Here is a 27,682-nt window from a genome sequence, read left to right as displayed (position 1 = left end):
TGGTGAGTGTACCACCGAACCTTCCATCCCCATTGACTTTGGAGGTATCGAAAGGCGTTCCCCTCCCTGAGACTTTTGTTGTTGACTTTTCCTTCATCTTGTTGTTGTCTTCTCCCTTTTTGGTGAATTTACGATTCCGTGGCAAGATCCATTGGGACTGTCCATCTAGGAGAGAGAATTTTTCTGCGTCTGAAGTCCTCGTGGACTCACCGTCTACGAGTTTTAACGGATTGATTCTGGATGACTTCCTTCTCCTCTATGACTTTTGTGTGCATTTGGGTCTCTCTGGGGGGGGGTTCGTGTACCGGTTCGGAAGGGTCAAGGGTAAGATCAATTAGATCGGGACGGTTTGGACTGTGCTTTTAGGGGTGTTAGACCTGCAACTGTTTGATTTACAAGGCTGAGCGGTGTATCACGGTGCCCCCTAATTTATTCAATAAGGGTTGTCATACATTGGTCTTTTTGCGATAGGGGGCGTCTGTCTCTGGCGGGGGGACTAAGGGGGCTGGGAGCCCATACGGATATGCCCTCCTCCATTCTTTTTTCCTACTTTTAGGGTTTTAGTGTTTTGGCGCGACAGGCACGCTGCTAGTGGGGTTAGGCTGTAGCCATCTGCAGGGGTGCAGGGTGGGGGGGTTGGGGGGGTTGGAGGGTTTTTTTATTTTGCCTTTATTTATTTCTATGGCATTTTTCTTCCTTCTTTTTCTTTCCTTTAGGATCAGTATAGCTTGCGAATCATCCTGATTTTTATTGTGTACTTGTACTTAGTGCTCATGCTTCTTACATTATCCTATTTTCGGGTGGGCAGGCTGTGAGAACTGGCGCTTAGGTAGAACGTATATTGTATAGTTGTTTACATCCGTTCATAGGCTTTGGCGCCAGCGTACCTAATTATAGCTGTTCCTACGTGCATATCCTGTCTCTTGACCTGTCCCCCGTATTCTTCTGTTTGATTGTATGGCACCTGATCCATTTACTTAGATAACATAAAATGAAACCTCAGTCTCATCCTGTGACCTAGTTGTGCGTTCTAATACAAGTTCTATCCTGAATCGCTGCCGGACCTCAGGGTTGTCGGCTGATGAGCTGTGTCGTACCGTGATATAGTGTGTCTTAAATTTGTTTAGCGGCCGGCCCATGCGGTTGTAGGCCCATGCTTGTATTATTATCGAATGTTACAATAATGGTTTAAAAAAAAAAATTATAATAAACTCCTAGAATTCTGGCTGGAGGAGTCTGAAGGCAAAGGAATCAGGTATAGGAATGTGAAATCGACTGGCTAGGGAGGATGAAATGTGGAATTTCCCTCTTTTGATTTTTAGGTCTCGGACCGACGGCTGGCTTGCCAGCCGTAAGTCGGACATTTTATGACTGAGTAAGGGGGCTTGAACCCGCCTCTCGCCTCCATTCTCTTCCATTGGCTGGCTTCCTAAACGGAGGCCAGCCATTGGAGGAGAAGGGAGTCACTCCAAACAAGCCCCGTCTCTTTCGGATTCGGGGGCGTAAGTTTTGCTGTTCTTTCAATGGTGACGTCATCCGTCACTCAGAACAACAAAACACGCCCCCGAATCCGAAATTTTCGGAGTTGCGGCCGCCATTTTCCTGCTCGAGCAGCGTCGGACAGGAGGTAACTATCCCTTGTTAATTATTTTTTTTTTGCCGCTCCTCTATTTCTCTTTCTCAAGCTTTCTTTTGTTACCCACCCAATCTCCTACCTCTGACTTTCTTTTGCCCTCAGGTCACCTTTTTTTCGCTTTGCCCGTTATCTCTTTGCACGGAATTGCTGATTGTTCTTTTCCCTCTTCTTACGCGCGCATGCTCTCTCTTCTCCACGTCAATCTCACTCTCTCTCTACCTTTCATACTCATTCGTCTTGATGGGCAGTAAAAGTCACTGTAGCTTGTTCTGTATTTTGTTCAGAGTATAACCGTACAACGACCCCTTCCTTAAGTCTTGTCTAATAATGTATGACAGTTAAAACTCTTGCCCTTTATTCCCAGTATATGAAGTTTACGAGATTGCCACAAGGGGGGGTGGGGGCTCATTTCCTTGTCATTGGCTAGGTCTTGTTTGTCTGCACTGAGAGGGCGGGAGGAATTTTCCAAAGGGTTAATGGGGCATGTGTAGGTTGTGCTGCACTACGGTGGCTCGGAGAGGGACAAATTAATAAAGGGACTGAAAAAATCTAGCCGGGATTAAGAAAGGGGAGGGGAGAATGTGCCGCAGCTGAAGGGAGAGCCCAGGACCCACAGAGGCAGTTGCCCGGTCATCCGGGAACGGGGAGAATATGAGGTGAGGTTATTATCTTGAAGGGGCTGCAAAAAGGGAGAGGATTGAGGGACAAGAGGGAGGACACATGACATGCATAAAAGATCCCAGTTTATTTCAAACTCAGAATCACAGCTCTGCTCTGTGTGGAGAGCCAATGTCCTTCCCCAGGCATGTCTTCGCTGGTTCTAGTAGCCCATCCACAGTCTTTGGCAACCGGCTCCATGGGAACACATCTGCACTCCATGCACTTCTTAGGCGCGAGTTCAACGGCTGATGCCCTTCCAGACTCGGTGTGAAGATCCCATGTCCTTCCCTGGGTATGTCATAGCTGGCTATCCACGTTCTGTGCACCCGGCTTTATGGGCACATCTATAATCCCTGTGTTTCTTAGACGCGCGTCCGTATGCCGCCCCGACAAGGCTCTGTTCACATAACCCTCTAGTTGCTTAAGAGAGCAGCGCAGCCCACCCCATGATCCAAATCTCTGCAACTACATACAGAGCCCATGCACTCTCCCAGAATCATTTACTTATCCACAGTCTTTGCCTTCCAATGCCCCCCATACTCTGTGTGGCTCTATAGTCAGCCCCCATCATCCCCAAGGTGTGTGCAGTCACTGACCCAACACTGGTACACTCTGGTGCGCACACTGCATAGTAACACTCTATGTTCTCGACTTTAAATGTAACCCCCCCCCCCCCCCCATTTTTGTAATTTTTGCAAAGTTTATGCACGCCCAAAGTGTATGTTCTGCGAAAGATGAGTGCATAACCCCGTCTGTGCCTCCCCGGGCTCCATGTGTACATACACCCACATGTAAATGCCATCAGCGGGCTCAGCGAGAACATCTGCAGTTCATGCCCTCTGATAGTTTTGTGTTCACAACCACAGTCTCTGCATCTGCAGACTCTGTGCAGGCGCGCAACACCTATTGGGCTCACGGGGCTTGAGGTTCTGTGAATTCTGAACCCGTTTCATAAAGGTCATGGTTTTGTTACGAATTTGATAGTAGCGGGCCGTAACTAGTGAGTGCGGCAAGTACGAGTGTTTTCGTCATGTTAGATCGATGGATTCACTATGTATTTAGGGATTTCGTTCTGAACCCTTGGGTTCCATTTTGTGTATGGCAGCCATTTTGTGGTTGCCCTCACATAGGCCGATGACTACGGCTGAACGAGTCTTTAGGACACGTACACGTTAGCTCCAGTTTGTGCTGACTCCTAGATGACCTGAGTGAACTGACCTTGTTGCCTGAAGCTGACCTTGCTAAGCCAGTTCCTTGCCCGGTAGCTGATTAAGATTAAGGATCAGAGCACAGGAGATTGTAAAGTTTGGTATGCACGCACACACCGCGTATCCTACTTCTCATCTGTTTCTGTTCCTTCTTTTATGGATTTTTTATGATATGGGTTGTGGGTTTTTATTAAGGGTTTGTCCGGCCTGTTCGAGAAAGAATGTTGGGCTTTCCCGTGTAATTGATGGTGTGCTGGACAACTGAAAAGTGGGTTTGTCGTTATGTGATACCTATTGTAATGATGCTTATGATTGGACAAATTGTAACTAGTGGGAGTTTGTCCGGAATGTGATTTTTAGCATAAAAGACGATGTCTCGCTCTACAAAAATTGACCAGTCTCTGACTAACCTACTCGTGTCGTACTTCGTACACTTCTGTTCCTGGTTGCAGCTAATAAATTTGATCTTTGACGTCGCTGAGAAGTATCCCGTGTCTCTGTATTCTAAGACAGGTGAACCCGAAGACTTTGGGCGTGCCCCTGGTGCCGCTGGGTTCTAAAACCCGGTTCTTCAGTCTTCAGGTTCCCCCCCCCCCCACCCGTCGTGTGAGTCAGCCCGGGCAGAGACAGCTTCGCGGGCTCGCGACAATCTAAATGCAGCCGCACCTGAGTACTTAACAGTTCTTTAAAAGACCATCTACTTGTAAATGAGGCTTTTATTGTGTTTTCACCCCATTTTACAGCCACTCTGTCTATGGTTTGAAGAATTAGATACACTTGCACAGCCAACCCCTTCCTGGTCTAGTGTGCACATCCACAGTCGTGCTCTCCCAAGCACAAATGACTTGCCCTATCCGTACATCTACAGCTAATATCCTTCCCATGCTGTGTTCCCAGACCAGGCCCTCCCCATGCTAGATGCACACCCATGTGCCCATGCACACACACAGACTCACTTTTTTGTGTGTGCAGAAACTGAGTCCATGCTATTTTCCCTTTTTCTGCTGTTACCATCCAACAAACATCATGGGGCAGGGCAGAAGATCATTGATCATGTATTGGTTGTCATTCACGTAATACGCAGCGGTTGGCAGAATTTACAGCTGGTAAAACATGCATAGTTATGACCTGCAGAGACGAGTGTGTGAGCGGCTCGTGTGCTTAGCATAGATGTGAGTGGCATCTCTCTGCATACCATATCTGAGCAATTTCTAACAAATTACATCCGAGGTGTTGGTGCGCCGCAGACAACCATGAACTGAATGAAGAAGGTAGTGAGTTCTCATTTCGATATCTTATTACATTTTAACTCGGTCTGGTGAGATGGGCGGATTTGCTTTCAGAGAAAAAACAGAGTCCTGGTACAAATTCCTTTTTAGGGGGGGATACCAACCTATTATGGGCGCACTACCTTAACTTTAGGGTACTTAGGTGTAATTAGTGACAGTAATAATAAGGTGCTTCTAGAGGAATGATGCGTATCCTACATCAAACAGCTTCATGCGAAGCAACAATAAGAACAATATCCTCTGAGCACACCCACAGTTCACACATATAGTTCCAACATATATATGGCAAGCAACTCCAATCCTCAGGAGTCGGATCAATCAATATAGTCTCCAAGGTCAATGCACAAAAGAGTCCACTTTCTGTATTTGGAGTCCTTTTAATGAATTTCAAATGTTGATTACACCAGCCAACACGTGTTTCGTCGTCCATAAATTATACCTCGACTTCTTCAGGGCTCTGTATCTTTCCGTAATCTCTCATCTTTATATGATCCTCATAGTGTAAACAAATCTATCAGTCTTTAGAATCTCCTCCCAATTCATCCAGCAATTTGTCAACCACCTCTATTTCTTTGTTCATCCAGTAATTATCGTCTGGTGTGTTCTATACGTGATCGTAAAGGCTTCACTTGTCCACTGTATTCGACGGTAAGTATAAAATATAGTGTGCACAGGGTCGTCGTCTTCTTTCGGTCAGTATACGGCAATCGTCGGTTTCTTATAATATCTCGACTCTCTGTGTTCAGCTTATTAGCTTGTCAAATCATCCGGCCTCATCCAAGCATTGGCGTCCACCAGCTCCGAGCAGCGGAACAAAGGAAACACCCTGGGCATCCCAAAGCACTCCTGAAGTGAAGCGGACCCAGCGCGATAGCCGTCCAATGTTTATACAGCCGCTGGCAAGAGGGGTCGGGCACGGCGCCCCCCTCACAGGTATCAGGCACAAGACTGTGTTCGGGGCTGGGCGAGGCGGCGGTACTCTGACTCTCTGTGCCGCGGAGGCTTTTAAAGATGGTGAGAGACCGGCGGGCTGCTTCATCTGGTGGGGGTTGCTGAGTGCACAACACAGCTGTGGCGAGCGAGCTGCAGCTTCTCTGTGACTGCCCTACGCCTGTGTATCCTCCCAGCTGTAGGATCCAGGCACACTTTGAGTGATTACGATTGCGTCCTCCCACCAGGACCGATCGTCGGTTTGAAAACAGCGTTTCAACGAGGCTATTCTGGGCATGCTGATGCGAGCTCTTCTTTTCCGGTTGTGCCAGCTCCCCTGCCCCCTGGCTGTGCTTGCTCCCCTGCCCCCTGGCTGTGCTTGCTCCCCTGCCCCCTGGCAGTGTTTGCTACCCTTTTTTTGTATGTTCTTATATAGCGCTCGACTACCCGGAGGCATCTCGGCGCTTGCCTTGGGAACCCGTCCTGGCTTTTCCCTGTGAGATAGCCCCTAACAGGCATCCCCAAGGTGAAAGCCAGGCATCCCGCCGCGGGGGGCCGTTGTGGAGATTAAGCAAGCTTAATGCCCAGAGTTGCAGAGTGTGAACCCAAGATTAGGTCAGGCACCGAAGCGAGAATTATCGAGTCCGTGGACATTTGAGCTCAAGACCCTGCCGCGTCGGGAATTGAACCCTGGTCCCGGGTCTGACCTCTGCTTCAGGGTCTGCCTGCTCTAACCAGTGAGCCACACTTCTCCCTGCCCCCTGGCTGTGCTTGCTCCCCTGCCCCCTGGCTGTGCTTGCTCCCCTTCCCCCTGGCTGTGCTTGCGTCCCTGCACCCTGTCTGTGCTTGCGTCCCTGCACCCTGGCTGTGCTTGCTTCCCTGCCCCCTCACTGTGCTTGCTCTCCTGGGTGTGTGGCTCTGGGTGTGTGGGGGGGCTCTGGGTGTGTGGGGCTCGCTGTGTGTGGGGCTCACTGTGTGTGGGGCTCGCTGTGTGTGGGGCTCGCTGTGTGTGTGTGGCTCGCTGTGTGTGTGTGTGTGTGGCTGTGTGTGTGTGTGTGTGTGTGTGTGTGTGTGTGTGTGTGTGTGTGTGTGTGTGTGTGTGTGTGTGTGTGTGTGTGGCTGTGTGTGTGTGTGTGTGGCTGTGTGTGTGTGTGTGTGTGTGTGGCTGTGTGTGTGTGTGTGTGGCTGTGTGTGTGTGTGTGTGTGTGTGTGTGTGTGTGTGGCTGTGTGTGTGTGTGTGTGGCTGTGTGGCTCTATGTGTGTGTGTGTGGCTCTATGTGTGTGGGTGGCTTTGTGTGTGGCTCTATGTGGGTGTAAATGCAATAGGTCATGCATTTGCGAGCTATTGGCATTGTAAATGACAATGCCATTTATTTAACAATTAAGCTATTGGCAATGTAAATGACAGTTAAGTGAGTGCATACATAAATCATGGATGCATCCCTGCCGTTAGGGCACTCTTTGGGTTCGATATATAAGACTCCAAAGCAAATTCTTTCTGTACTTGTATTTTTATTCAATAACGTTCATTGGATATTTTGAATCATATCAACCAAGGTTCAAAGTTCGTAACCGAAATGTGTTCATGCAAAACAATCCATCAAAATTTTATCCCTGCTCCAATGCATTTCGGGCTACCCAGCCCTTTGTCCAGGAGCTCTACGAAATCAAAAAGATATAGCCAATAACTAACATGTATAAAAGCACAATATAAATGTACGAACAAAGCGCAGGCCGCGTGCATTCATGCAAACACGAGTGTGAAACGCAAAAAGTGATTGGGAAAATGAACGGAATCTCATGCAGGTGAGTAAACTTACTTAGGAAACTCGTGGAAGTTCCATGCGGGATAAGGCTGAAACGAAAAAAGGTGAAGCGTACGTAAACAAAGCGTTCGAATCTCACGCTAGGGAGATTGCAATATTCACATGGCGGTGTAACACCGACTTACTTGATAGTTGATGGTGTCCGTGCTTCCTACAACGACGCGTTCGGTAGCTGGGGTCCCGGAAGGAATTTAAACAACCCGGTGTGAGTAAGATGGGTTGGCCCCTAGCGGGTCATGTGGTTAGCCGAGCTAAAAACGGACAAAAAGTGAGCGGCTACGGTGGCGGCCATGTTACAGTCAGCGAGATAGTGGAATGTGCGATGTGTAAAACAAACAAAAGTGCAAAGTTAACATCAATACACGTAAGATGGCTTTACAAAAGAAATATGGCATCAGAAATCACCGGATGGTGATTAAATGAAGCAACTAAGTTCGATCCTATCATTCAGCCCAAATGGCTGCATAGATTGCAGACGATAGATCCATACCAGTTCTCGTTGCAGCAAGCATTTGTTATTGTCTTTGCCCTCTTTCTTGTTTATGATTTCCAGTACCATAAATTTGAGTTGTGCCACGCTATGAGAATGTTCACTGAAATGTACAGCAATGTTGGATTTTTCATTTTTAGTTCGGATGTTGGATTTATGTTCGTTGAGACGAACCTCAGCCCATATAACGCCAGCTATCCTATCCCCTATTGTGAAAAGTACTGAAGGAAAAGCGACTCACATCTGGAGTCTTTCAGAAAGCGACCAGGGTTCGGTCCTCTCAACTGGTATGCGCCAAGGTGGTCGATTGAGGTTGTGAAGATTACGCATGTCCAATGCAGTGGCCAAAAATTTGTAACGCCCTGAAGAAATTGCCTAAATGTGATTGGCAATGAAACATGTCGGCAAGTAGAGTGTGGTTAGATAGATAATAGCCACTTTCACTTTTTTAGAGTCCACAACCAACACGAAAGAGACAGAATAAAGCCAAGTTCCGTGTTGTTTGTGGTTGTATATGTTTGTTTTTTGACACGATTTGTGTTGTTTGTTGTTTCTATACACTGCACATTCTTTACAAACACAGCTTTGTTTGTTTTTGGACACAATTCTTACTTTTGAGCTTGATGGTGCCAATGATGAGATCAGGGCAATCCTGGTGAGTACCTGCCAGGTTCCCGTTGGTGGTGCGCCCTTGAGGCGCCATCTCGCTCACACACACTTTTTTCTACCTGTCTGAGTTTAGCACATAGGTGTGTGTTTTTTGTTGTCTCACAACTGTCATTGTTTTCAAGGGATTGGGCAAATTCTTTTAAATATGGCATAACATGGATGTACCTTCTACCTCATTAATTAAAATAGAGGAGTGTTTTTGCAAAAGTCTTGCAATATATGGTACAGCATTAAGTGGTTAACTTACAGATGCCGTGGTGGTCTAGGTCTTTTTTGTGAATACATATATTGAGTGGAGTGCGACCTATGACCAATTTTCCCTCTAAGCTCCTCGTTGTTAGATACATTCCTGGGAGGACCTTGAGATTTTCATTCCAGAGAAAACTGATCTCTCCTTAATTCCGTAAGGTCAGATGGGGAGGACGTTCCTTCTCAGTGGCGGCCGCATAACTTTGGAATAGCCTCCCCCCTCTATCTCTCATGCTGAATGTAGGAAGGTGGATACCTGACTATGGTTACCCCAGATTTTTTGCCTTGTGTTTAGCTGGTTTTCGACTTAGTTGGCCTGGGATCCTGCTATTCAGGGCCCCAGGCCTCCATGTACTTTAGGTACATCACCAATTTGGTACTGGACACCTTGTCAGCCCCTATACAGTGCACTATAGGTGCCCAGGGCATAGGTGCATCCAAGGCCTACCAGGGGCTGCAGCATATCTTTTACCACCCCTGGCTGGACCTTAAATTGACAACTGGCTGATCACTCAGCTGGGGCAAGGTGGTGTAATCACCCCTTGCTTAGATATAGTATACCTATATCTAAACCTATATCTGGACACATATAAACCTATAAGTCACTCCTATGGCAGGCCTTAACAATCCTGGAGGCAGAGTGCTTGGTTTTATGTGAGATGGTGCTCTAGCATGAGCTGAGCCTGTCTGCAGCTGTCGGGACCAACTCCCTTAGCTGTTCCGGGATATTGCCATACCATATACTCTTAAGTGCATTATAATCCATTGCGGTTATGTGCTAACTTTGGTTTGGCTTTATCAAAACATGTCGTGTAAGGTGTCATACGATTTGGAATACTACCCCCTCGCCAGTCCTGGCGACGGGGGTAGCATTCCACCCTTCTTGAGGGAGAAGACATGTTACTTTTCTAAAACGCGGTTAATCCTAACCAGAGCCTCAGCATCACAAAATGGATGCTGCTGCCACCGACACGAGTCTGACCTCCTGCTGCTGACCGAAACTTGGCAGAGGAGGCCTGGACAAAGGGTTTCCTGTCGCAGGGAGGTGCTACACCTCCCCAGACAGGATATAGTGTATTGGGGCAGGGAAAGAAATCAGACACTGCTTGGGGAGCACAAGGCTTCCCCTTGCATAATCCGGTCAAACCGGTTCTAGGGCACTCCGACCCCAGTCCCAGCGCGACCCTGGACAAAGGGAAAGGGGTGTAACCACCCCCTTCCTGGGTCCCACCCATAGGAGAGACCTAGCAGGTAATCTAGCCCACTACATTGGTATAAGAGTGGGAGCAGTGCTAGTGCACACAGATTATCCTGACTGAAACTTATGAAACGAAACTCTGGACTCTTCGACATCCTACTCGACGTAGAAGGCTGAAGAATCTCCCTTGTGGTCAAGGAGTGGCCACCCTGGGCAAACAGGCACCATCCAGCGCCTCACTGTTTGCTTTGTTGCAGTTCCCGCCGGAACTCGAGCGACAGATCGACAAGACCCAGCGTTCCTGCCTTCCAACAGCCCGATCCACAGTCCCAGCGAATCCAAGACCCATGGAGGTGACCTGAAGTGTGGGGCCGGCTATCTTAGAAAAACCACGAAGTGCTGACCGTGCAGCTCCCGAGGCTCCCTCGACGCTGTGCATTGGGGTTTGAGAAGACCCAGCCCTGAGCAGCTTTTGCACCAAAGCTACCCCCTCCACACTCTCAGAGTGCTGCATGGGGGCCTTCTGCATTTTGCTGCTCAACGAGTTGGTCCGGTCGCTTGCCCGTTGGCTAACGGCCCCAGTACCGACGAACCTTTGAATTTGCTCTGCCAGTCCGGTTGCTCTGGACTGGCCCTCGCTCCTCTGAAAAGGAGCACCCGCTCTGACCTTCCTGGTCCGAGTAAGAAGCGATCTTCGAATCCTGCGTGGGTTGCGCTTGCCAAGGTTTGTTTGCTCCAATCCGGAAGCCGACATTGCCGACAGCGAGAGCTTTTGTGGGACAGCTCGTGGTCCACTCCTGGACATCCTCAGTGCCCCAGAGTCCACGTGGCAGCAGAGACAAGCTTCTCGACAACCACCTGATTGCGCCCGACATTGCCTGGTTCCTTCCTGGTTCCACCCTGGTCACTGCTGAGTGACCCAGACTCTGTCCCCTCTGCTTTCAGGTTCCCTTCAGCTTCGATCCACCCTTGGATCGCACCGGACACTTCTCTTCTGGCCGCCTGCAGCAGCATCATCATCTACAGGCTCCTTAGATCCACACGACGAAAGCCAACAAAACTTTGCACCTGTGCACCGGCTTCCTGTAGGTGGGGTAACTCTTGAACGCCGGTGCTCCTGTAAAGGTATACACCTCTAGTGTCTAGGTCTACAGTTTTGTCCTTCTAGGTCAGTCGGAAGCCTCTTAAAACAGTAACTCAATAACTTTTACACACCATTGACTTTGCATTGGTGCATGTGTGTGCTTTCAGCGCTGCATCCGAATCCCGCTGGCTTTTCCCGACTTTAGCATTGCTAGACCCGATTGCTCCCAGCGATTCCCCAGGCCCTAGGCCTGACCACTGTTCGATTAGTGATACTTATACCACTTTTTTAATATATGGTTTGAGTGGCCCCTGGGCCTCATCCATAATTGTGCAACTTTTATATGTTTAACTGTGCTTTTGTTTAAACGCTTGTGCCTCTGCACTCATAAAGAGTACAGAGGATTATTCTAGTAATAAATACATATATTTTTATATTATATAACTTGTGTGGTGTCCTTTCATTTGATATTACAGGATTGTGATTGGTAAAACAGCTTGCTTCATATGCCCTCTTGAGTTAAGCCTTTAAGGCTGCTTAGTCCATGCTACCCTTAGGATAGCTTGTCTATAAGGTTGACTTACAACCATCACCATAAGGGATTGTTTGGACTGATACAAGGTGCCCCCAGAATTGGAGACATCCTATATCAGGCCAACTTCTCACACTGAATATTTCCCGGTGTTCAGAAAGCTGCTGAAGACATGGCTTTTCTCAACATAGTCAGCAGCTCTGTGCTTTTCCTTTCTCTCCTCGACTGCCCAGCGCCTTGGCACCTACAGATATTAGTGCGCTTTATAAATCCTTATCCTATCCTATCCTAATGTTTTATACGTTTGCATTACGTTTTATTGCCAGCATATGCCAGCCAGGTGTAGGTGCTACAGCAACAAATGATGGATAGAATGCTGAATGAATCAAACATCTAGTTTAAATCCATCTTGCCTTTGCTCACTACGCCACCCCAGTTTGGCCCCTGCAATATGCATATCAGTCTTGAACCTGTACCTAATGGGAACAGTCCAGTCCGAACTGCCAAGCAGGGTCCTCCCTGGACCGGAAACAAGCATCCTGGGACTGGTTTCAGGGCAATACCCCTCATCAGCCAGGCTAGCTTGAATCCAGTGGCACAGCGAGCATGGGACCCACATCTTCGTTGGCAGCGTAAACTATTTTTTTTGTCTTTTTTATGCCAAATACTTGCAATAAAAATAGTTAACCACTGCATCAACTTCTCAAGGTCAGAGTTGTGTTTGTATTGAATGGCGATGCCCTCACCAATATCAGTAAATTCCTATTTTTGTTTAAAAGAGATCACGGTTTCAAAGGGTAACCCGTGTGCGCTCTGACAAAGCGCAGCATGCAGAACGCTATTGCCATCTTTGCCTGCTTGCTGCTCAGGACACGTTCAATCCCATCACCAGGCACTCTGTGGCAACTGAGTATCTTGGCGGTGGCCTGAAATGTTTTCATTTAGTTCCGGGAAGGTGTGACCTCTCCTAGCAAAATCTAACTCACAAAGCCTGAAACGTGCTGTTGCTCAGAGAACAAGGGTTATACCATACTTTACCAGGGCCCAACCAGGCACCAAGTGAGACTCTGGGATCAATCCCTACCGAAGACAGGGAAACGGACTGTAGCCACGCACCCAGCATAACATAGATACAGCAACATGCTTTGAGTACTGCCGGCACTCTGCACACAATATTTTCCATAACAGGTCAATGTTTTCACACCAAATTACCAATTAATCAGCAGCTGACAGTGTCCGGAATGGGCGAGAAGGGTAATGCCCCCCTCATCAGCCTGTATTTTCCTCATCCTTTCCCTTCTCTGGAACTAGGACCAGGTGACACCATGTCACCTGACTACCAATACTTCTATCCTGGGTTGTAGTTGTAGCAGCTACAGTAGCAGCCGCTACAGTAAAGTGGTAGGGCAGGGGAGAGAAGTGGCTTGGGGTTTAAAAATAAAATCAAAAAGACTTACCTGTCGCTCCGCTCCTGCCCGCCTCGTTGCTCTCCTTATCAAGGAAGTGGATGGGCTTTACTGCACAGGTCTCCCACCCAATCCATATGTTGCTCTCATGCTATACCTAGCATAAAAGCAGCGCCTGGATTGGCCTGAGCGGGCTGGTTCAAACCTCACTCAGACACAGGGAGCCTGCAGCTTTTCTTCAGCCAGGCTGTACAACACAGCTGGGTTGGAGAAACCTAAGTGTGCATGTCTGTTTGGCAGGCCTTAGCCAAATTGACAAGAGCACTTATAAGTGCCTACCCCTCCTCCCTCCTGCTGATGTGACACTCGGCAGCATGGCCCCGCTCACCCCCCTAACCTCAGCTGGCGAGAAGGTAAAAAAATAAATGATAATATAATGGTTTATTATCATTTTATTTTTCAGTAGGGCAACGTCCCTCCGCCATATCGGAGGAGCCGCCCCTGAGATGCTGGCTTCCCTCACACTTGGTAAAGATTTGTAGGTAAGCCCAATACTTGATTTGTCTGTGTGGTTATTTCACAGAGCAATTATCTCACAAAGGGATACTTGCTCCAGAGTCGCATTTTATCTGAAAAATGTATACCAGAGTTTAACACCTTTTCCTTCCCTGAGACGCTCGACCTGTATTCAGGTGTGACGACACACACTAGAGGAAGCAGAGTACGATACTTGATGCCTTCTGCTACGATATTTTAGATTCTTGTTTTCAGCACATTATACATGTTTTCGAATGGCTTCAAATAGAAAAGGAAATGACAGCGGCTGGTCTTGGCACAGAGTGTTTATCATCATGTGTCAAGTCACAGAGACGTCCGTGAGTGCTGTGTGTGTGCTGATGCTGCATTGGATGCTTTGCCATGTTGGTGTAGAAGGGACATGTGCTTTGTTGAGTGTGCCCATTGGAGAGTCTCCAGATGAGATGGTACACTTTGAATTGACAGTGGAAGAGTTGCTGCCTTGTTGTTTGCTGTGACTGTAGGAGCGGCATGCTGTGTTTTTCTGACTGTGAGTAGCGTCTGCAGATGATGATGCATGTAGTGCTGACGCACAGGAGATGTTGTAGGAAGATCTGCAAGGGTACTATAGTGAGGGTCCGGAGTGGTCAGTTTTCAGAGTAGACTGTGAAGTTAGCCGTCTGCTCCTGTGGGGTCTGCGGAGACTGTGGAGCACTCTGCTCCTTGGAGGTGTGACCAAGCTGTGGAGATTGCAGTCTGCTTCTGGTTGTGCCTGAGGAGATTGTAGAGAGAGATGTCTGCTCCCGTTAGGACTGAGGACACTGTGCAAAAAGCCATCTGCTGCTGGTTATGTCTGAGGAGAGTGAAGAGAGCCTCCCGCCTGCGGTGGGGGCTTAAAGATGGGTCTAAAGTAACCTCTGCATATATGGCTGCCTCTGTGCTGCACTGTTACAACCAGCTCACACCAAAAATGGAATATCTGATTTAAGGTAAAAATCTGTTCGCTCTACAAAAAGACTGCTGGTGTAACAGCTGTGTTGACACATTAAGATGGATGAAACCGGTTCATAGCATTTACACTGCTTGATTTGAAAGGGACATTTTTATCCTTTCGGCGGTTTTTCATTCCTCTTTCCATAACTGTCAAAGACGCTTGAGGGATTCCAGTCAGAGAAGCGTGGCTGTAACACAGGAGAGGATGCAACACAGAGAAGATTTGCAATCGCAGGATAGAAAGAGAATATCTGGGTACAAGCACTAGAGCAAGCCCCTTCTGCGCCAATACTGATTAGGGAAAGGGTAATGAGCACACACAGGGTGCAGAGGGCTTGCGCCTATGCCACAGCAAAAGGAGCTATTTACAGAATCAATGAATGCCAGCAAACCCCCAAACACAGACCAGCATTTGGTAATTTGAGAGCTCCTCGCATAGAAACTTATATCGATAGCTCACATTACAAACAGAAATGACTGGTGTCATTTTGGAAGATAGACAATATAGGGATCACATTCCTATCGTTTTTCTATGCCTTTTTTAGGAAGCTATGCCAACCTAATGCTAGGCTTCTCCGCCGGGTTCAACTGAGAACAAATTTACAGCTTGACTGGTCTCTCTGCCAGTGGTTCGTTACAACAAGATTCCTGGTGTTGCCAAGGTGTGCTGGTTTTGCACCACTGCCTAGGAGGAATGGTCTATCTATGGCTGCCATAAAGGTTGATCATATGCCTGATGTGACCCAAATGAATGGGACGGCCAACAGAGTCCGTGAGTAGCTTCAAATGCCATGGGGATCTAATATTGCAGAGAAAGACACTATACAACAGGTGGTGACACCATAAACAGGTGGGGGACTCAACAGCAGAAAATGTCTCTGTCCGACACACACACACAAACCAAGCCATACACAAGCATGGGCACACATATGACCACCGGCAAACACAGAAACATGTACTGAGGCAGAAACTTGCAAACAACGAAACACTTATTTACCACTTGACTACTCCCTTGCCTGTTAGTTCCACTTTTGGGCTGAGTTCCTCACGTTTTCCTCTATTCCACACAGCATGGATAATGTTCACAAACTACCTCGTCAGTCTCTTCAGCAGAGCCCTGGTCAATCACATGCTGAATGTGCTAGGCTGCAGCACCCATGTATCTCCACTGTTCAGGCCCGCCCCCTGCACAGCATTAAACCAGCTGCCATTCTATAAAAGTCAGGCCGGCGGTTCGTTGCAGCTCCGGTGCCCCACAGGGCTCTCCTAGAGGGTCTTCTCCACAGCTCACGCTCTCGTGGCCGACTCTCCTACAGTCTGGGCCACAGATCTCTACAGCAGCAGTGCAGCCACATCCCTACTCCCTCACAGCGACGTGCCCTGTGCGTGCAGCAGCTAACAGCTAATTGCACCCGCACCCCCATACACCACGAGGCACCGTTATGCGATGCTCTTACTCTTCCGTAGGAACAGGTACTACGTCACTAACATGAGCAGTACCGTTCAGCATAATAAATAGATAGTCGTCGTATTTTTAAATAATACAATAAAATGGACACACTTGCAATACACCCACACATGGCAAGCGAAACATAGGCGTGTTGCGACACATAGTTTGGAAAGCACTGTCTTAGAGGCAGGGCTGAAAGCTGCAGGCTTTGCGGGTCCCTTGGAGCAGTAGGCATGTAAAAGGAGAAAAAAGTGATACTAGTGGGCCCTTCATCCCAGCTGAGACATTAAAGCAAACGAAAAGATCTGCAGGATCTGTAACCCTTTAGTCTACAAGACCTCCCGGGTAGGGGGTGCACAATATTTGTCCACAAAGTGAAGTCATGACAAAAATTCAGGCTGTTCAAATCCGTAGCGCGCCGGGTATGCCCAGACGTGGGTCCCGGGTTCACTGTGCCACTGGAATCAACCTAGCCTTTGTCTCTGTGGGAGCCTTTCACTTTTCTGGACACTGCTGGAGTTGTTCTGAGCCACCAACCAGCAGCTTTGATGGTGTGTCGCTTCATGTATGGACAGTTCCGTAAAAACAACCCCAAGCACTTCTTCTAGAGCTACTCCGCCCAGCTCAGTGGTACGATGGCGCTCTTTACTCAATGCTGGTAAGCAGTTGACTGTTTCCTATATTTGAATTGGTTTGCTTGTAAGAGTCTATTTTAACTGCCTGACACCAGGTTGATCTTTGGCTCATGTTGTTTCTGTTTGCAGTGTTATATTGCAATTGGCTGTCGCTGTTTGCTGCTCTTACAAAACCTGGTTGTATAAGCCTTCAGCTTTATCACTCCGTAAGGTGTATAGCTTTAGGTTATGTAGTAGTGCGGTACCTCTCTTTGTGGCTTTCCCAGCAGGTTCGTGGCCAACAATGTGATGATTTCTCAGTGTAGCGTTCATTAAATTTAAATGCTTGACACAGGCTGGAGTTGCGCTTTGACTCCACATACACCAAGCATTGATTCAGCACTTCGAGTGAAGCACACGTGGCACACACAAGCAGTTTGTTGGACCACGCCAAACTCTCTGAGAGAGAACAGTCTATCTTCGGGTTATTTATTCCCTATCTCATCACCGGTTGTAGTGTTTTCCCCAGCCTAGGTACCTTCTAAAGACTATGCCACACCCAAAGCTTGGTACAACACATCTTTATTCTTCTGCATGTAACGGTAAATTCAACATGCTAAACCTGTATTCACTTCACTACGCTCTAACGCTTATGTCACAGTTCTACAGAGTCCATCAGCGGTCCAAAGGGTTCTAACTCGCATGATATTACAACCTTCAGGCACACCATCATACCCAGGTTTGAAGCCAGGAGGTTGGTGCTGTTTGGTAGTTTCAAAAAATCAATTAACATCCAGCGTGCCACTCACCTTTATTTTAAGGTCCTCATGATCTACAAGGCCAAGATTATATACTGTTTATGACTATTGGCAGGGACAAATGCAAACATCTGAGGTACACTTTAAAGGGACTTTTATCCGTCACAGGCACAAAAAGGCATAAGAAAAGGCCACACACTGGAAATAAATTTTTTCAGCTGTTTCACATACAACCTGCTGCGCTGATTCAGCATCCATTCATTTTTTTTTTACAACATCACTCACACATCTGACCTCCAAGGTGATTCGTGTCAGACAAACCTATGGCTGATGCCTACCATTTAAACGTAACAAAAAGGTACAATTGTGAAAGAATCTTCTTAATGACATAATAAAGTACCTCATGCGAATCTATAAGTTTCAAGATATAAAATGTATATTTCACTTTATATAAAGAATGGACTGTTGGTGTCCCTAAAAAACAAATTCATGGCCCTAATATTGCAGGTGAACTAAATGCATACACAGTAATGTTTTATTTTCTCTATTACCTGCCATTCTGGCCGCATACCATTTTTTTAAAATAATTGCTCCACAACATGCTGCTTGAGTATCCCTGCACCCAAGTCCACAAATGAGCCATCAACCATAGTCAACACAGCCACGGTTCACACAGGTGTTAGGTAAGCCCTTATTTTCCTTTTAGAGTCAGTTCTAGCTTCTAATATCTGTAATTTAAACGCACTGCAAAGCATGTGTGACCTGAAACTTGGACGAAGTGGCATTCTCCAAAGTCCTGGTGTTATTTTCACTCGAAAACAAAAGTGCAAGAATTTTTCTTGTAAGTGCACACTTTTATCAGCTGGTTGAAAACTATCTTAAGTCTGTAAGGCTGTGATTGGGGAGTTACTTGATAGCTTAATCTTCCTGAGAACTTCTTTTAAGCATGAGAGCTGCTGTGTCTGAGAAAACAGGAGAAACATTAAACGGCAACCATATGAATCAGTAATTAAGGTTTTGCGTCTTACCATTTCCATAATGAGATGTCCACACACAAAACACTTTTCTGCTGTTTGTTGAAACCCAGAATACTGCAAGATAAAAAAAAGAGGGGTGATAGGCTTCAAGCTCCATGATAAATTCACTTTATCACACTTTAAAATGCTTTTGCACTGTATTTTGCAATCGTTTTCCTATACCACAATCGCACAATTATTTCCAGCTGATTATAAAATAATCTGATATGGAATCGGCTGTGCAATTATACACATAAAAATAAATGAAAGTCAGCAGACGATAGGGTGGGGTTAAAGGTCATTCTCCAGCTTCACAGCAAGTATGAAGTGCAAAGACAACACAGACGATACCTGTGTAAGGATGTCAGAGTCTGACCTGTGGCAAGAGGCAGTGCAGCTGTAAGAATGGTCTTTGCAAGATCGCGTCCAATGGTTCTAACTTTGGATTCACACCCACCTGGAAGCAGTAAGGCGTGGAAAATAGCGGAAGCCCACTCTAGTGCTTCCGGAATTAAGAAGCGACATGGTTTTAAGTGGAAAGTGAGGCAAATGAGCCAAATCAAGGCCTTTTTTTTGTTTTGTTAAATATAACTCAGCACTCTGACCTATTTTGAAATGCTATTCCCTTCACATTTTGGGTCTTGTTAGAGGATTAACTGAATCATTAGAAAAAAATATTTCTAATGCCATGGGTCTAATCTCTTAGTTTCCAATTGTTATGATAAATACAGTAGGCCTGACATATAGACTGTGAAAATCATATGTTAATGTCAACAGGCATTTATTAAAGCCGATAGATAGGGATTTTGTAACAGGAAGAGACACAGACTACGTTTGTAGGGAAGGATTTCGGTGTTGGTTCCAACCTCTGGCAAACCCTAAAAAGATCTACACTGTAATAATTATTGCTAGAATCTCTTCTTAGCGGTCTGCCAGAATCATTAAACAATACATCCATCCATATATATATATATATATATGAAAACCAAATTCCTCCGCGCTGCCACACACCAACCTCCGCGCTGCCACACAAACAGGAACGGACCACAGCAATAGATCACAACATGACGCGTTTCGGCTAGGTTACCCCAGCCTTGATCACATCATTAAACTATATATATATATATATATATATATATATATATATATATATATATATATATATATATATATATATATATATATATATATATATATATATATATATATCCCTATAGCTACGTAGAGAGCCTTTGTGTTAGCTTTGTTCTGCTATTGGTCTGTCCGAGTGTCATATACACTCAAATTCCAAACATGACAACGTACTGGATGGGGTAATGGTTAAGTCCATATCAGTTATTGGTTCTGTTGCCCTGGGAATAACAGCATTTTATGATCACGTGTATATCCACTGAAAATGAATAAGCTTCAGTGTATGGGCCGGTCGGCCAGTGCTTTAGTTTTCAATCATTTTTTTATTATAGTTACCCTTTCTTTTCTTTGCTTCTCTTTTCATTTTAATGTTTAAGAGACCATTACAGTTCTCCAGGTAGTGTTAACGGGTCACTTGCATGACGCTCTTCATCAGAAGTGCACCGCATTCCACACTGCCACTTCTTCTAAACTATGAAACCAATATGGAATGCTTTCTCCATAGTGCATTATTGTTTTAACATTTCAAGATAGCTAATACGCGGGTTCTAAATGTGACGGCCATGCTTGGACTTTAAAACAATAGACTATCAACAATACCTCAGCAAGATGGCCACCTGCTGCTATGTTTAGTTTCATTACTGCAAGCATATGCTTGATGTGTTTAGACAGCAGCATGGTTTCTTTTTTCTACTTGTATTCTTTTAATTTATCTTGTATAAATATTGTAAGTTATATTCCTCCCATCGCTTTATGTCTGTTTAATGTAACACCTTAGTGGCAATGGGTATGCCAAAACAGGGGTTGTATGCTCACTGGGCCACTGGAAACAAACCACATCCAACTGAAAAGTCACAATCTGGGCAAAAACTGCCTTGGATTGCTTGTGTTTGAGTTCAGTGAGGATCCTGTCTGGCAGTTCGGGTTGGACTATTGCTACTGGAGCAGGGTCAAGCCTTATTTGCATGTGGCTGGGTCCAAACTGAGATGGTAAGATGGGCAAAAGAAAGATGCTTTGGAATGCTATTCTAAGTGATTAGATTTATTGCCACCATTTTTCCCATCACTTAACCCCTTCGGGGCTGATGACGAGCTGGGCTCGTCATGGTGTAGCCTCCTCGCACACTGATGACGAGCCCAGCTCGTCATGAATAATGGGATTTAGTAAATGCTCGCGTAGGAGGGGAATTGCGCTAGCGCGCATGTGGTTTATGTGTGCTCAAAAACTTCTTGCCTAGACTACCACACTGTGCCATATTTGGGAACTACAAAAACCTTGTTGAAGAGATTCCAAAGAATTCAGAATGCGACTGCTAAACTACTGGGCCACATTTCCAAGTATAACTTAGCCTCATCCCAGCTCAGAGATCTGCATTGGTTACCCATATAGAACTGCACACATTTCAAAGCCCTCTGCTGCACGTATTAAGCCATGGCCAAGTCAGGTCCCTGCCATCTACGACACCTTACACAGCCATATTATTCATCTAGAAACCTACGTTCTTCCAATCTCAAGGCTGGCATTAATATGCCAGGATCAATTTAATTAGATAGGGAGTCTGCTCTTTTCGGTGGTTGACCCCTAAACTATGGAACAGCCTTCGCCTACATTTGAGTTTAAGCCCCTCTGAAGGAATCTTTCACAAAGAGTTTAAGACCTGGATTTTTTATGTTTTCCTGTGCATTTTGCTGCTCATGAGTATTCAAGTTTTCTTTTCAGCGCTGGGAAACCCTGTTGTAGACAGCCATGCACTTTATACATTGTTTTAACATAATGCAACATAACTTGACTAATAAACATTCACACCTATACCATCATCCTCAATTAAACGGTTTGTGGAATCAAGTTGCCTGACTCTGTTCCATTCCTGTCCGGGGCCACTGGTCCCCAAACGTCATGGTTGAGGTTATTTGCCAGTGGTGTCTTGAAGTCTGTTGCACTATGGCTTTGTAAACTAGGCCATTTGCAACCCTTTCCACGCTTTACTCTCAGGGTAGCGAGAGTGAACAGCCACAGACTTTTCAGCGAGCTAGCGTGAGGGGAAAAGAGCTCGTAACTCTACAGTCAAACAACAGGTACAATAACAATGTTTAGTGTTAATCTTTTAGGTAAATAGAAAGTACTTTAGTCGCACGACCACTTTTCATAAGGAACAAAATCACCAAATGCATACAACAAAGGAACATCTGTTCCACATTGGCATCTCGCCTCAAATCCCCAGCATACAAGAAAAAAATATATGGGTGGTAGATCTTTCTCTGTTCAAGCAGCCAAACTATGGAATTCACTACTCACAAACATATGATCCACGGATAACTATATTCTCTTCAAAAGACTACAGGAGTTGGCTCTTTCCTACATGATTATAATGCTCAAAACACAAATGTACGGCATATGACAGTGAATGTAAACATGTATGAGATATATATATATATATCGTAACTTTCCAACCTGCTGCGAGCGCTAGCTTCCTCCCAGCGCCTCCTGCCGCAAATTCGGCATATATATATATATGTTGGGAAGAATTTCCGCCATGTTTCCTGCGCCAGCCAGAGGCGCAGCACAGAGGGCCCCTGCCACGAGAAGAGACTCGGCTCTATAGCTGGCGTTCCGCTGTTCCAGCGTACATCCAAGTTGAGGGGTCAACAAAGAGCCGGAGACCGCCAGGAACGCGATGCTGGAATGCGAGGAAGGAGGTATTTTATCTCCCTAGCAAACACGCCTCGCATTTGGCAGCTCCCTCGCATTTTCAACATTGTGGAAATGGCATTGGCAGGAGTGAGGGGACAAAGAGGAATGATTGCAGCATTGGGGGCGATGTGAACAGTCCTCTCCAACTCACCTGTAACTGGCACGGACCTATCGTCTTTCAAGTTCACCCCCAAACCACCGACCAGAATTTTGCCGAGACTGTGCATGCTGGGAACTGCAGTTCTGAGGACTCAATTGGAGCTGCTCAGGTGTGCCTACAGCATTAGGGGGAGGAGCAAGTAGTGCAGTTTTGTACTTCACGCAGGATGAGCGCGATGAGGAAAGGACACAGTACTGGGCGCTGAGGAAGGTCTGGTGACCGAAATGCATTCGCCGCTGCTGGCATCATCTGCAATAAAGCAATTTGTTCCTTCAGAACTCCCCTCCGGCCTCTGTCTTCTCATTTGTTGGGAAGAATTTCCGCTATATATATATATATATATATATATATATATACACACACCTACACATAAGCACACACACAGTTAAATATGTCATTTCTTTGTACAAATATATATTTTACTTATGGTTTAAAAATATATAGATATTCTTATAGATCAGCTTAACAAATGTATATATTACTTAAGCATAAAATATATATATTTTAATCATAACACGAATATAGATCACTGCATAGTGAACATATACATTATTTGATTTTATATGCTTATGGGTCTCTGTTTTATTTTTTTATATGTATCACAATATGTTAATATGAACCTAACAAGTGTATCTATAAGTTCTTCACTATTGAAATATTGGGAACATATAAAAGAAATATAAAAGAAAAAAACATTTAAAAAATAGCTTTATGCACTGCAACACTTGAAAGTCTGAGTTTCTCACACTTTATCCATGCATGTATATATGGGATTTTATACAAAACAACTTTATATCTTGTTATTATTGTACATATACATGTATACCTTTCTATGTAGCTATGTATCTATATATAATTTACTCTATTCCTACTGTAGACAAAAATAAATAAATGAAAAAATCCTTCAACTCTCTCCAATTCACTACTCTATGTCTCATCCAATAACTTTTTCATTATATCCTCTACGTCCGCTCTTTAACTATTACAAAACCAAATTGTACCCCTATGAATCTCCCTAATAACCCTTTCCAGTCTCTTCCCTCCTCTAACCCTCCTTTGACTCATCCCAAACCTCATTTTACTACTAGGGTCTCCAAAATAACACTGTCTAAACTCTGCCTTCCACTATGCCTCCTTTGATTCATCCCAAACCTTTTTACTAAGATGATCTCCCAAATAACACTTTCTAGACTCTTCCTTCCTCAATCCCTCCTTTATCCTGTTCAATCCAACTAACAGCTTCACTGGTCCACTGCTCGAATTAACAACTAAGATTCCATATACAAATCCACTTTGGGCTCCAGAGAGGTGTGCTACTCGCTGAAAAGTGCTTCAGCAGGGGAAGTTAGCACTACATATATACAATTACACAGCCTAAAAAACCCACAACTTAAGTAAATTTAAATTACACGACATGCAGGGTTGCAGACTAAGTGAGGTGCTACCCTTACCATTCCAGGTATCCGTCTTCATTCCACTGTGGTCAAGATCCCATATCTACAGTTATATAGCTATATAGTTAATAGCAGAGAGTGCTGTTCCCTTCGTGTCCTGCCTTTCCTGATTGCAGAGCAGCACCTCGCGGCCCCCGCTCCGCGGGAGCCGCTCGTAGGCTAAGGACTTTGCTCATCACCTGTCCCTGGACTTTCAGAAGTGCATAGGAGCACCAACGCGACCTCGGCGAGCCGACATCTGGACCCCAAGGCTTGAGGCGGGACTGCGAGGACCAGCGTGCAGCACGGCGCTGATTGGCCGCAGCTGGTCCTCTTCCCGCCCCTCCACCCATCAAAAACATTGTGGTGCGTGAGCAGCCTGGGTACTGCCGCTGAATAGCAGAGAGTGCTGTTCCCTTCGTGTCCTGCCTTTCCTGATTGCAGAGCAGCGCCTCGCGGCCCCCGCTCCGCGGGAGCCGCTCGTAGGCTAAGGACTTTGCTCGTCACCTGTCCCTGGGCTTTCAGAAGTGCATAGGAGCACCAACGCGACCTCGGCGAGCCGACATCTGGACCCCAAGGCTTGAGGCGGGACTGCGAGGACCAGCGTGCAGCGCGGCGCTGATTGGCCGCAGCTGGTCCTCTTCCCGCCCCCTCCACCTGACCTTCCTAGATAACCTGTGGCAGTAACGCGCACGCGGGACACGCGCGGAGCAACGGCCGGGGCGAAGACCGGGCAAAGAGCGGGCCGTTCGAGGATGGCAGAGGACGGCCCTGGCCCAGTCCCCCAGCATTTTGTCCCTCAATCACATGTAAGGAAGGCAGCCCAGTGACACTCACCTTACCTTTCAATATAGAGTGACCAGCCACAGGACTCACCACTTATCTCCTGTGAGGCCCATTTCGAAGCTCCTGATTCATATCACACATGACCACCATGCGTCCCAGAACTAGAAGCAACACAAAAAAGGCCACGGCCGTGGCACAAGTGACCGGCCCCATAGATCACTTCATCTCCCGGGTCAACGAAACCATTGATAAAAGCATCATCCTCCTAGAAAAAAGAGTCTCCCTGGACCTTATGCACGCTAAACGCTCTTCTCTGGGTTCCCTAGCAACTGTAAGCTCCCCTGCTCACCAGGTCGTTAGCAATTGTTCCTTACCCTGATCCGTAACTACTCTCCCCATGCTGACTGTCCCGAATGCAGTAGACTTATCCGTGACTCAATCAGACTCTGATTTGTCATATGTTGATCTCGAGGCTACCCCAGATCTAGAAGCATGCCAATCACCTGACAAACCAGAGCAGAGTGTAGCTAGTCATTCCATTATACCTGACAGAGAAATAACTTTAGAACCGATAGAAACAGGGAGAGACACCTCCACTTCCACCAAGGCTCTGCCCAACACTAAGGAAAAACCTAAAGCAAAAGTCAGGAATCATAACTTGATCTCACCTACCCCTAACTCTGCGTCAGGCATACCCTGCTGGGTCCAAAACATGGTAATAGACCTTAAATCAGATTTCGAAGCCACAATAGCGGCACAAATCAAACCTTTAATATCGAAGCTAGACAGACTCACGTCACTAATTAATTCGAAATGTGGTAGCAAGATAAGCGGGAACGGCCTCTTACAAACGCACGGGGTAAAAGAAACACTTCCCAAAAAAACACCCAGTACCAAACACGCAACAGGCACATCGATCAAGCCTAATACCCCTCTACCTAGCAAGGCATCAGCTATACAGTTTCTAACCCAAAAAGGGAGTAAATCAGATGCTCCCTTAGTCACCCCTATTGCCGCAGGTTCTGCCTCAGCAACTCAAGCAGCCCTGAAAGCTCCCATAGGTCCAACCAATACAGATAACCATCAAGTTAAAGGTACTAATGGGAACATTACTACTCCAGCAGTGTCTCCCCCCTTAGAGAAACCCCAAGAACCCAAGACAAAGCAGTCTCGCCCTAAAATAATTAATTTGCCGCCGGAAGCTTCCCCCTTCGTGGTGGTTTTAACAGCTGTACCTCCACTGAAGGAGGGTGTAAGAGAAACTTTCGCAGAACTAAGGAACAAATGTGCCCAATGGCTCCAACTGCATAAACCCTTACCCGCCCACATCAGGGGTGAGATCTTTTCTGTACGTAGAGGAGACTGGGTGGGCAGGAACATGAAGACCATAGCGGGTGATGTTATTACCATCAAATTTAGGGAGATAGGTGCAGCAAACTATATCTGCAACACACCCAGTAGCGGACCTGCCACACAAATAAACCCTCTTCCCTTGTGCTATTTCCTACCCACACCCTCACGACAAAACTTTCCCCGCTCTACTTTCCCAGCAAATGGAGGGTTCATACACCCCCCAGAATACATCATGTACCAATGGCAGCAGCCTCCACAGACTCCACGATTCCAACAAATACCACAACATACAACATCTCAGTGGCAACAACCCCCTCAACTCCCTCAACCTTTACATCCCGTTTCTCAACAGTGGCAGCAACCTCCTCAACCCACACAACACATCATTCACCAGTGGCAGCAACCGTGGCAAGGACGGCCCCCCCCTTTCAATCCACTAGGTTCCAACTACTGAGGCAGAGAAAGGGATGAATGGAGAGGACAAGAACAGTGGAGAAATTACAGTGATCCCCCACGTTGGGATGGCTGGAATGGACTTCCCCTAGCAAATAAGTATAGTGCCCTAGAGTGCGTCGACTGACCACCACAGACAGAAGAACAGTCTCTAAATAGCACACACTCACTGGTAACTCCGGACTCTCCCTTAGCCCCTCCAGACTCAGAGATCCCTAGTGAATCACAAACAGTTAAAACCTCTAAAAACAATCCAACAACCCTAAGCCTGATCTCCTGGAATGTTGCAGGGTTAAGGACAAAAGTGGAGGATGGGATAATCATGTACCATGTGCACAGTCATCAAATAATCTGCTTACAGGAGACGTGGTCACAACAAGAACAGCATTTACAGGGGTACAAGACATACTTCTCCCCCGCGTCGTCGGGACAGAAGGGTAGACCAAAGGGAGGACTAAACATCTACTTAGCTAATACTATTCAAAACATCAAAACAAAGGTCATCGAACTAGACCCTAATTTCCAGATCCTTGGTCTCTCCCTACCGAAAAAAGAGTTTGTAGTCATTATTAACTTCTACAACAATCTGGACGACACAGAGTTTCAGAAAGTCCTGACTCACCTCTACAAAAAATTAACAACCCTTAGAACAAAACAAGGAGAAAGAGGTGCGGTATCTATCATATGGGTAGGCGACTTTAACCTCCACGTTTGTACACAACCAAAGCAAAAATGTCCTGGCATGGTGACAGAGGAAGGTCTTTCTCTTATCCATTTCTCGCACAACAACATGGGCAGATTAATGAATGATCTCCTATCAGATATGGACCTCCAAGTAGCAAATACTTTGGATTATGGACCCAACTTACTAGCACCGACCTACATAGGAAGAGGCTACAGTACTACGGTTGACTTCATAATAATATCAGCAACCTTACAACCAAGAGTAAAAAACTTCGAAGTCAAACCGAATTCCCAAAGCGATCACGCAATATTAAAAATAGAAGTGACAATGAACTACCAACAATGCCCTCCTATGATAATAGCCAACGCACTGACCCAGGAAAATATAAGTATGAACAAACTAAATGGGTACTCAATAAAGTGGGGGAAGATAAACCCAGAGGAACTTACTAGAGAGCTGATAAAG

The 27,682-nt window shown here is 46.2% G+C and overlaps 1 protein-coding gene across 1 annotated transcript in view; it reads right to left on the bottom strand.

Moving 5' to 3' along the window:
• LOC147673993 (Wilms tumor protein 1-interacting protein homolog) overlaps positions 1 to 27,682 on the bottom strand; it is a 377,467-nt gene that overhangs the window by 68,599 nt on the left and 281,186 nt on the right. The window contains exon 4 of the mRNA XM_086945080.1: positions 18,537 to 18,599. Coding sequence (XP_086801206.1) covers positions 18,537 to 18,599 — 63 coding nt within the window. The remainder of the gene's footprint in view (positions 1 to 18,536; positions 18,600 to 27,682) is intronic.

This window comes from Lissotriton vulgaris, chromosome 12 (genome assembly GCF_964263255.1).
Source record: "Lissotriton vulgaris chromosome 12, aLisVul1.2, whole genome shotgun sequence".
Lineage (NCBI taxonomy): Eukaryota > Metazoa > Chordata > Amphibia > Caudata > Salamandridae > Lissotriton > Lissotriton vulgaris.
This window is presented reverse-complemented; position numbering and strand designations above follow the sequence as displayed.